The sequence below is a fragment of the Eublepharis macularius genome, chromosome 19 (assembly GCF_028583425.1).
Source record: "Eublepharis macularius isolate TG4126 chromosome 19, MPM_Emac_v1.0, whole genome shotgun sequence".
Lineage (NCBI taxonomy): Eukaryota > Metazoa > Chordata > Lepidosauria > Squamata > Eublepharidae > Eublepharis > Eublepharis macularius.
The window spans coordinates 15,446,981-15,458,543 of record NC_072808.1 but is presented as its reverse complement, the minus strand read 5'-3'; the positions used below and the strand labels follow the sequence as shown (position 1 = coordinate 15,458,543).

General features: G+C 42.6%; 1 protein-coding gene across 1 annotated transcript; it reads left to right on the top strand.

The window, feature by feature from the left end:
* The first annotated feature begins 7,342 nt into the window (after positions 1-7,342).
* Positions 7,343-8,278, top strand: LOC129346008 (olfactory receptor 1468-like). Its single transcript, XM_055003256.1, has one exon. The coding sequence runs from the start codon at positions 7,343-7,345 to the stop codon at positions 8,276-8,278; it is 936 nt and encodes a 311-aa protein (XP_054859231.1).
* Positions 8,279-11,563: the final 3,285 nt, after the last annotated feature.

Genomic DNA, 11,563 nt, shown 5'->3' with positions numbered 1-11,563 from the left:
CCTCAGATTCTATGTTTCTCAGTGCTAGGATATGTTTATCCATCCACCTCTTCTCCCCAGATAACCCCCTATGTTTCCTCTTCAGTCACGTTCCTTTCCTTTCCTTCTCTTCTGGTCTCTTCCTTCAATTCAGTTATTTTATTCAGCCAACAACCAGTACAAAACAGATACAATTGTTAAAAACACACGTTATAAAGAAATAGGATTAAACCGACCAATGGTCAGTATTTAAAATTCGTAATTAGTAATCCATGCCTAAAATTTCACAACAAATTCTGCAGGCTGGTGACAAAAATCTAGCACAGCTAATGGTAACCTGTGGGTTAGCGCCCATTAAAAGCTTCTTTAAAATACTGGCATCAGAACAACCTTGGTATTTATTGATCTGAGGGGAGATTAAACTTAACCGGGCTTCCTGGTAAAAACAGCAATGGAACAGTACATGTTCAAAAGATTCCACTTCCTCGAAGTCACATGGGCAGGTTAACCCCCCTCTAGAACTGCAGAGGGGAGGGACTTGCCATGTCACCAAAGTCAAAGCTCTCCTTTGACTGGGTACCTCCAAGACAGAGAGGTAAGATACCAGGGCAACAACATTTAAGTTTGTCGGAAATCGAGAAACTTGGCACAAAGCTTATGTCTTTGACATTCAATATCGAGCAACCTTTGATTGATCAATGTTTTTGCTCGATCATAGCTCATTCACAGGATTTGCAAAAGAGACCCATACTTTGCATTCTAAAACAGATAGCCTTCTCCCAAGAAGATTAAAAATTGTCTTGCAGGGCTAAGTCTTTGGGTTATATGATAATTTTAGCCAAAAGTTGATGGAGGCGAGGCTTACCCTGGCCTACTTTACCAGGCCCAACTCAAGGCGAAGACTGGCGTTGGAAACACAACTAGGTACCTGAAATAAAGCTCTCAGAAATATTGATTGGACTTTCTCTAGTGGTGCAAAGTGGGTAGAGGGGGGTACAAGTATTGTCTCATACATCAATTGGGGCAGCGTTTTTGCCTGAAAAAGCCGGAGGACTGCTGGTAGAAATATGCTACCTTTCGTGCGTGTAAATTTAATGTGGAATATTGCCCAGTTAATGTAGCATAGTTGTGGCGGGCAATTCTGTTCCCAGAGGAGTGGAATATCACCCCCTAGATATTTATAGTAAGATATTTGTTCCAGCTTGTGGCCATTAATGTTCCAAGATCTTCTTTTTCGACCTTTGACCAATAGTAAAATTTTAAATTTTTGGTAGTTAATCTCTAATAAGGTCTCTTTACAATAGTGGCCAAATGCCTTAAGCGCTCTTTTTAGGCCCACTGGGGTTCTGGACTGAAGAACCATATTATCAGCGAAAAGCAAAGCTGGAATTTTCCTGTTGGCTAGAATAAGGTGGTGAGTGTCTACAGCGCTTAAGTAGCTGATCATATCATTAATATACAGATGGAATAACACAGGAGCTAAGACACATCCCTGTTCTACTCCCTTAGTTGTAACTATCAGGTTGGAAAGGTGGTCATCCCTGTCACATCTAACTCTAAGGGATGTGTTTGAGTAGAGTGATCATATTAAACGTAAGAGTCTTGGATCTAAGTTCATGGCTTTCAATTTCTCCCACAACCAACCCCTACATACTGAGTCAAAAGCCGATCTCATGTCTAAGGCAGCGGCATATAGCGAAGCTGGCCTGCTGGCCACAATCATTTCTTGATTAGGTGTTGCAACATTGCAACAGTGTGGATCCTCAAGCCCGCTTGTTCCAAGACAAGAATGTCTTGTTCCATCCAGTTTTCTAATTTGTCTAACAGGTGACTTGCATATAATTTGCCTATAATGCTAAGTAGACTTATAGGTCTATAAGTGGTTGGGTTGTCTCTCCTCCCTTTTTTATGGAAAGGTGTAATAATTGCCTGTCTCCAGTCCTCTGGATTGTGACCTTTTGAGTCAATAAAGGAATAGAGCGCAGCTAGAGGTGCTGCCCGCCACTTGATGTTAATTAGGAAGTCAGAGGGAATAATGTCGACACCAGGGGCTTTTCCTTTCTTCATCGATCTTACAAGTGCCGTGACTTCTTTCACCGAAACTGGTGGCCAGTCGGGTAAGTCAGATGTTGTTTGTAGATAAAGGTCACAGGTACTCTCTTGCAAAGATCTTTCTGAAGTATGATTCCCAGACATTGGCGGTAATGACTGGATCTAATGGAGAGATGTTCTTAACAGAATGAATGGAGGTCCCCGGGAAAAATTATATTTTACTTGGATCGATAGATACAACTTAAATAAAGCCTTTTTTAAAAACCTAAATTTATCTTTTTATTTAGCGCTATACCAATTACGACACCTAGTAAAAACTTAAAAACTTTGGCAAGATACATTAACAAAAATGTTATGGACTAACAAAAGATGTTGCATTCATTTTAGAACCCTTATTAGTAGAGATGGGCACGAATCGAATTACGAGTCAAAATTCATAATGAATCAGCTGATTAATTCCACAGGGAAAATGTGTTTCATGGGGGCTGCGTTTTCCACAAACCCAACGACTTTTTTGGCTGATTCATCCACTTCGTGGTCTGTTATGGAAGCCAGACACCCTGGTGTCATTCAATTAATTCCCCAGGCAACGGAGGCCTATCCTTTGGTTGCCCTCAATTTTAGCCCACAAACCTTGATTGGCAGCTGTCCCTGCCAACTGGAGAGCTCCCATTCTGCCCCATCCAGCAGAGGGAGTGGGGTGGTTAATCTCTTAGGCAACTGAGGGGATGTGCTTACAGTAGCCATGGGAACACCAATCTCTTCCCGCAAAACCCTGTTAGGCAGGCCTGTCTGCCAGCCAGAGTGCTCCTATTTAGCTCTATGTCAGCATTTTATATAAAAGCCAAAGGTCTGTGCCTCGTAGTTATTATCTGTTGATTTTATGATGAACTGTTGTTTTACTAATTGTTTTAATATTTGTATTTTTATAACTGCTGTACCTCGCCCTGAACTCGCTTGCAGGAAGGGAAAGTTAGAAAGGTAAATAATAATAATAATAATAATAATAATAATAATAATAATAATAATAATAAGCTGGTCTACTCAGAAATGTACTCAGACCTACTGTCCGGGAAGTGTTCTGGAAATTGCACTGTTAAGCTATAAATGACGTATTTTATGTTGTTAAAGTAATACAGTAAAGTTTGATAGGAAAGTAAGCCCTGCATATATTTTGTTTTTCCCTCCATAGCTTCAAAATTTTCAGAAATTTTAAATCTCCAATCCTTGGTTGAGAACAGGCTTTGAAACGAAAGGTTAAGTCATTCTTCTACACTGGAGAAATCCCAGAGTTAACTATCTCCCCATGGAACATCTAAAGGCGCCAACTGCTGACGGGGGAATAAGTAGAGTCTTACAGAAATATAAAACATTTTCACAACAAAAATAAGAGTCATTTCGATGTAGGCATGAGTTCCCACCATTCAGCAACTCATTTAGCAACCAAGAGAAGATCTCTGTAATCTGAATACGAGGAAAGACCATCATGCATAATCTTCCGCTCTGAAGTTATGCACAAATTGGATATCCTTTATATGCCTTATATCTGTACTGTAGAAACTGGATTGTCTGGGCTGGAGCATTTGGTATGCTAGCATTAGTTTGGGGGCTGGTCTCCTCTAGCTGTAGAGGCCAAGTGTTCCTTTGCTTTCTGTACAGGTGTGAAACATCCCATACAGTTTCATCTGTAATTTAGTCTTAGGACTTTACTGAGAAGGTTCTGCTTACACCTCTGTCCCTGCATCTCAGCCTTTTATTCCTTTATTGGAGAGAAGAGTTGAATCAGTTCCGTTCAGTTCTATTATTACAATCCAAGATCGTTGAGAACTGCCGCAAAGCCATTCTGCAGTGATCGAATGGCACAAACCTGTATGACTAGAAAGAAATCAGCAGCTCATTTACTTCTCAAAATTCTCCTCTTATTTGCTGAGGTCAAATCGCCATCAGAAATTGTCTACAGATGATGTTCGTAGGGAGCACTACTTGATAAAAAGGTGGGGAAGGAATCTGACAGAATCTGACTTAAGCAGACAATCAAATTTCCTGAAAGCTTGTAGATTTAAAACTGTTAGAGATTTCTTCAATGATGGTTGTTGGGGGTTTTCCGGGCTGTATTGCCGTGGTCTTGGCATTGTAGTTCCTGACGTTTCGCCAGCAGCTGTGGCTGGCATCTTCAGAGGTGTAGCACCAAAAGACAGAGATCTCTCAGTGTCACAGTGTGGAAAAGATGTAGGTCATTTGTATCTACTCAGGAGGGGTGGGGTTGAGCTGAGTCATTCTGTAAGAGTTTCCCAGGGTGTGGAATGCTAATGGCGGGAGGCTTCACTGTGCCCTGAGGCGGTTCTTTTGCATATGGATTGGTGCTTGATGTGCTAATCTTCTCTGCAGGGCTATTGTCGGGTGTGGAGTGTTTTGTTGGCCTGGTGTTTTTCAGAACTGGAGCCCATGCTCTGTTCATTCTTAAGGTTTCTTCTTTCCTGTTGAAGTTTTGCTTATGCTTGTGAATTTCAATGGCTTCCCTGTGCAGTCTGACAAAGTAGTTGGAAGTGTTGTCCAGTATTTTGGTGTCCTGGAATAAGATACTGGACAACACTTCCAACTACTTTGTCAGACTGCACAGGGAAGCCATTGAAATTCACAAGCATAAGCAAAACTTCAACAGGAAAGAAGAAACCTTAAGAATGAACAGAGCATGGGCTCCAGTTCTGAAAAACACCAGGCCAACAAAACACTCCACACCCGACAATAGCCCTGCAGAGAAGATTAGCACATCAAGCACCAATCCATATGCAAAAGAACCGCCTCAGGGCACAGTGAAGCCTCCCGCCATTAGCATTCCACACCCTGGGAAACTCTTACAGAATGACTCAGCTCAACCCCACCCCTCCTGAGTAGATACAAATGACCTACATCTTTTCCACACTGTGACACTGAGAGATCTCTGTCTTTTGGTGCTACACCTCTGAAGATGCCAGCCACAGCTGCTGGCGAAACGTCAGGAACTACAATGCCAAGACCACGGCAATACAGCCCGGAAAACCCCCAACAACCATCGTTCTCCGGCCGTGAAAGCCTTCGACAATACATTTCTTCAATGGTTTCTAAAGTTGATTGTCCTGGTGGTAATAAGTTGTTTTTTTAAAAAAAATACCATGATGTTCAAGAATGAACGAACTAAGGTTATTGCTTTATCAATATGCTGGACTATTAAATGCCGTCAAGGGTGGACTTTGGGTCAGAAATCTCAGTTCTTCCCTAACAGGCTCAACAGGGATCCTCAAATACAGGGTGCCGCTAGCAGGCCCCACTGAGCACAGTGAGACTTACACATGAGTAAATATACACAGAATCAAGTTATACCATGTGTTTTGATCTGCAAAGATGGAGGGGTTGAAATGAGAAAAGCTTGCTGAATTTTCATTCTGTGCTGTACATTATCATCTAAAGGTCGTTCCCCACCCCCACACATAAAACCATTAAATCAGGTCCAAAATTACTTGGCTATACAAAAGCGCCCCCTCATTTTTGATGTGATGCTGCCTCTCGGTTCCTCTCACCCTGCAAGTTATCTACACAATTCCACTTTAATGCTTTAGCGCTAAACCAGAAGTGAGGGAAGAAAATTTCTCTTTTTAAAAAAGGTGTGAGTTGAAAGAATAATGTGGTAATACTACAAATCAGATTACCTGTTTTGGGAAGGGAGAGGGGCATGCACACCTGTGTTTCAGGTGTGATTATTCCTTAAAAGCTCGCAGCTCTGTCGTTATTAACCTATCTTCAGATGTTCAGCTGTGAATTCAAGAGAAGTGTATGGAAGGAACCAGGAGTGCACCTCCTGTCCTTGCTCACAATATTTATGCATTCAGGCAAACACCTGCAGTGAGTTCTGGTACATGGGTAAGCGTATTCATGCCACCAGGATACTGCTTTTGAGGTATTCCTAGTCTCGTGGATATGGCTTCATGCTTACAACTGCATACATGCAAGGACTTGTCACTTGACAGTCAGCTGAGCACATGGAAACTGGGGAGATGGGACAAGACCAGCGGACAGAGGGTTTGCAAGGTCTAAAAAACAAAGTCTATGAAATGCTTTGTAACACCCTTGTGCATATTCAAGAGCAGCTCTTTAGATCTTGCTGCAATTCTTTTATCTTCCACCCTGGAAATGTTGTTCTGCCTCTTGGTGAACGGAGAAAAAAAGGGCGGCGGGGGGGGGGGAACTCAACCCAAAATAGTGAGTGAAATACGAGGGTCAAGTTAACTATACCAAAATATTACAAAATTATTCTATATTGTAAATTTGTTTTAAAAATTCTAAGATTTTTATTACCTTAAATGATGTGTGGTTACTTTTAAGGTTTATATATTAAACTATAGACGGACTCTCATGGTAACTTCACCAACACATCTGAATGTTCTCCTCAATGTTATTCTAAACATTTACAATATATAATAATTTTTTTCTTCTTCTTCCCCTCTTTGACCTTGGCAAAAAGCAACACCTGGTTTTTAATTTTGTTATTGGCTTATTATATTCCTAGATGTGTGGTTTTTTGTATAATATTACATTGACCACTGAGGAAGGCCTTTAGGGGCCGAAATGCATATGGTCTACTTGTTATTGTGTAGTCCATCAACTGTTTATGAGATATGAATCTGTATGTACTGATTATTGGTCATTGGATAATCCATCATTGTGTATAAAATATTATAATCTGGTATGTATTTATTATGCAGTCTACTATCCAGACTTTTGGGTTTTTTAAAATTTTTAATTGTTGTCCCTGTGTACACTCTGTAATAAGTAACTGTAATTTTGTAATATTTTGGTATAGTTAGCTTTACCGCCTCTTGGTGAAACAAGAAACAGCACTCCTTTTGATCCAGAAATAACTCTTATCTGTTGCAAAATATTTGGCTATAGCGGTCTTTTTAAAATGTTAAAAACGAGCTTTATTCTGATTATTTGAGAAATTGTATGGGGCTCACCCATTTAGCTATTGTGTTTTACTCTTTGGAGATACATTTATTTTATTGTGCTTCATTTTGCTTTTGCTTGTTTTGTAACCTTTTCTCTTGTTATGATGTGTTGGTCTCATGCTCAAGACCTTTGGTCATAGGAGTTTAACAAGAAAAGGAAATGAAATGGTGCTCCTAAAGATTGCATTGCCCATTTTGGTCCTAACAGCAAGATAGGAGGGGGACTCGGTTGCTCTACCGCACACAGATGCTTGCCCTCCATCCCTTTTCTCGTCATATCTGTCCTCATACATGTCTACCCCTCTTATCTCTCTTTTGGCAGCTGAGCCATGTGGAACGGAAACCAAACAGAGCCCTTTGGGTTCATTCTTCTGGATCTCTCTCCACGCCCAGAGCATCAGCATCTGCTTGCCTTGCTCTTCCTTGCCATGTACCTGCTCATCCTTTTGGGGAACCTGTTGATTATCTTGCTGATTCGCTCAGATCCTCACCTCCTCCGGACCCCGATGTATTTCTTCCTCAGCCACCTCTCTCTAGCTGACGTCGGTTTTGCCTCTGTGACCATCCCAAAGATGCTGCAGAACCTTCTGTTCCAGGTGAACACCATCTCTTACGGTGGGTGCTTGGTGCAAATGTATTCGTACATGGCTTTTGGCAACACAGACAGCTTTCTCTTGGCTTCTATGGCCTATGATCGTTACTTGGCTATCTGCTACCCTCTCTACTATACCACCCTGATGAGCCACAACCGATGCCTCTTACTGGTGACTGCTTGTTGGATCCTAGCATCCCTCCACTCATTGCTGTACACGTTGATGATGTCTCGTCTTTCCTTCTGCTCATCTCGGGAGATCCCCCAGTTCTTCTGCGAGATCTACCCTTTGCTTGGACTTTCATGCTCAGACACAAGTCTTGTCGAGACCACGGCTCTGGTGGAAGGCTTTTTGGATGTGCTGGGCCCATTCTTCCTCATCGTCATTTCCTACGTGCGCATTTTTTATACCATTCTAAATGTCCCATCCAAACGTGGGAAGCGCAAGGCCTTCTCCACGTGTGGTTCTCACCTGAGTGTAGTAGTCCTGTTCTACGGCACCCTTTGTTGGGTCTACTTGCAACCTTCTTCCAGGAACTCAGACAAGAACATTGTTCCTTCCCTCATGTACACAGCGGTGACGCCAATGCTGAACCCGTTCATTTACACCCTCAGGAACAATGAAATGAAGGCTGCCTTGAAGAGACTGGCTGGCAGGATTAGAACTTTTTAAGGACAACACAAGAGTGAGGGAAGGTAATCCCTTCATGTCCAGGGAAATGTGAGAACTTTAATTCTGAGGTGGAGATTTTTTAAAGACACAATTCTCCACATCCTCGTGACACTGAGAGATCTCTGTCTTTTGGTGCTACACCTCTGAAGATGCCAGTCACAGCTGCTGGCGAAACATCAGGAACTACAATGCCAAGACCACGGCAATACAGCCCGGAAAACCCACAACAACCATCTCCACATCCTCGTCTAACTACAATTCCCAGTTAATCATCATCAAATTCACCTAAATTTTCTTCACACAGGAGAAATTGGCTCTGCTGGATGCTGCCAAAAGAGCTTTTTACTGGAAAGTCATGAAAGAAAATTACAAGACTGTGGCTTCTGTGGAAGAATCTCTGATCCCCAAAGATGACCACATCTCTTGCCTGAAGAAAGAGGAAGGGTTTCTCCTGGACTCTAAGGAAGCAAAGCTACTAGCAAGTACTTCCTTGAATGTGCAGAAAGGCCCTTCAATGTCTGAAAATTGGGATCCTATTCTATTTCACCCATGAAAGATAGATGCATCTCACCGAGTTTTCCTTCTGTGACATGACATTTTCCACTTTGGTCCAATGTAAGTCCAGTCTTACTCAAGTCAACCTAGAAGAATTTCCTCCCATGATATTTTCTTTCTTCCCTTTTCCTCCCTTTTATACTGTACTTATACTGTATTCATTGCTATTTATGTAATTTTATTGTTTTAATTGTATTGTATGTTTTAGTACTGTTGTGACCCGCCCTGAGCTAGCTTACGGGGAGCGCAGGCTATAAATCTAATAAATCAGATCAAATCTTAAGAATTAAAGGAAAATTTCTATTAAATTCTGCCGGCTGATCGGTCTGGATGCAGTGGTGTATTAAGGAAGCTAATGGGAGCTGTCCAAACAAGGGGTAATGGGTATATTTCACTAGAACTCAGGAGTCTAACTATGGCCATTTCCACATGTCTTATCTGCCTGCGGAACATCATGCAAAAGACCTGGAAGACAGTGTCTTCTCGTGCAAAATCGTGCCAGGAAGATGCTGTTATCCAGGATTTTGCACAAAAGTGTGTCTTCCTGGCGCGATTTCAGGCAACAAGACACTGTCTTCCGAGTCTTTCACACGATGTTCCACAGGCAGGTAAGACGTGTGGAAACAGCCACTATCTGGCCCAGACTGTGAGTCCATGGGATAATCTATTTATGCCGTTTCAAAAATAAAAGATACATTCTCTCGACGCATGAAATTCTATTGTGTTAGGGGATTTACGCTGACAACTTCAGCCTGGAAAATTCCTGCAGATTTGTGGACAGCGACGGGAAAGGGTAGAGTTTGGGGAACGGAAGAAGCTCAGAGAACATGTGATACCATACTACACCCTGAAGCTTCCATTTCCTCGAGGGGGATGTTCTGTGCTGCCAGGGAATATTGATAAATGATACGGAGGCTCTAGAAGCACTCCCATTTCCAGAGTAACACATGAGATTATTTCTCTGTGGATGTAACAAAAGGAATGTGAGATGCTCTGAAAAGCACTGCTTTTTGCCACCTATGTGCTATTTCCAGCTCAGTTCCGGTGAATGATACAGACACCTCTGTATGGTTAAATAGCCGCAACTTTACTGATTACAGCAGATTGGAACACTGGCCAGGCATATGGGCACGGATCCTTCGTTGGCATCGAAAGGCCCCATGCTGTTCGATGCATAACACTCCAGCCCACTGCTGGCCTCCACGGGATGGCAAGCCATGTTCCTCCACCAGCCATGCTGCTCTGCCCTTGCCTCCCTTTTCCACAGAAGGTGAGCCACCCGACTGCTGCACTCACCCAATAGGATCCGGCCCAATGCCTCAAAACCCGGCAAACCCTTAAAGTTGTGACAGGTGGGTGGGTGGGGAAGGCGTCCTGCTCTGGCCAAAGCATCTCTGGAATGGCACCAACTGCATTGCACCCCTTTTGGAAGAGGCCTCCGTATGGTCCTCCTTTTCTGTCTCTGGATACACCTCCACCTTAGCCTTGCCCTCGGTGGCAACACGGCCCACAGTGAGTCTGCAAGCTTCCTTTCAAGAGCCGATCTTAAGACAGCAATCTTGCTTGCCCCATCCACACTGAATTTTTCCTGAGTATAATCATGGATGGCATGGTGGGGGTAGAATACAACATTTATTTTTATTATTTATACACCACTGTGTGGAAAGTGAGCCTAAGACGTGGGATTCCAAATAGAAGGGCTGCACATTGGTTCAGTTTGGTTTAGGGCAGACTCGGGCGTAGCTGAGACACTCTCTCATCGCAATAATGTCAATTAGTTGCCATACCCTAATTGGCTCCTGAGTTGCGAGATGACACACTGAGGGCTAGAAAAGTTGGCCTTTCAGTATGCTTTGTACCCCTTTACTTCTTTTTCACCTTCAGCATGGAGAGAGCCTATATGCTACCAGATGGGTAAGATGAACACCCTTTGGATATCAATCAGAGAAGCTTACGTTAGTCGGTTCTTAAAAGTTTTAGATAGGCAGAACTTTAGTTTAGCAACAGCTACATTTTTTATTTTCTAGATCTGTTGCCTGTTTTCTTTTGATTAGCGCTTAATGCTTCTGCAAACTCTCTCCAAAAGCTAATAAATATTTATTTTATTCAAGCAATGTCTGGATTTACTGACCGAGACGTGAATACACCCCAAAAACAAACCCAGGGGTTGTAGAGTCAGGTCCTCAGTGAAGGCAGAGGTCTCAGCCCAAAATTCAAAATGGGTCAAGCTTCTCTTCTGCCTGTCAGAGTGGCTGTGTGTTCAGTAGGAATCTGGGGGGCTTGGACCCACACAAACATAGGGGGCAGGGAACAGGGGGGGCACAATATCCAGTTTTCAGAGGGAACTCTGAGGTAAAATAGGGTTTGCCCCAGAAATGACACAGCAATGCACCTGAAGTTTATTTTTTAAAAAAATATTTTTCTCCCAGAGAGCAAAGTAGTTTTCAAACAGAAGGTGGGTAGCCCTGTCATCTGTGAACAGAATCTTGGGGCCAAGCTACACATGACGAATGACACTTGAATGGCAAGTGTATTTCTCCCTGTTCACTTGCCCTCCACTCAATCCACTTGCCGTTCAAGTGTCATTCGTCATGTGTAGCTTGGCCCTCAGTTTCACAAACTAAACATCTAAGAAACCATTGTTTCACATTATCTCTAAACTGACCCACAGTAACCTATACCCATGGAAACAATTAATGAAACGTTGGATGGGAGGTGGATTTTGTTGGC

What these genes read in the sequence shown, in the direction of transcription:
- LOC129346008 (XM_055003256.1), top strand. Translation starts at nt 7,343, where the DNA reads ATGTGGAACGGAAACCAAACAGAGCCCTTTGGGTTCATTCTTCTGGAT.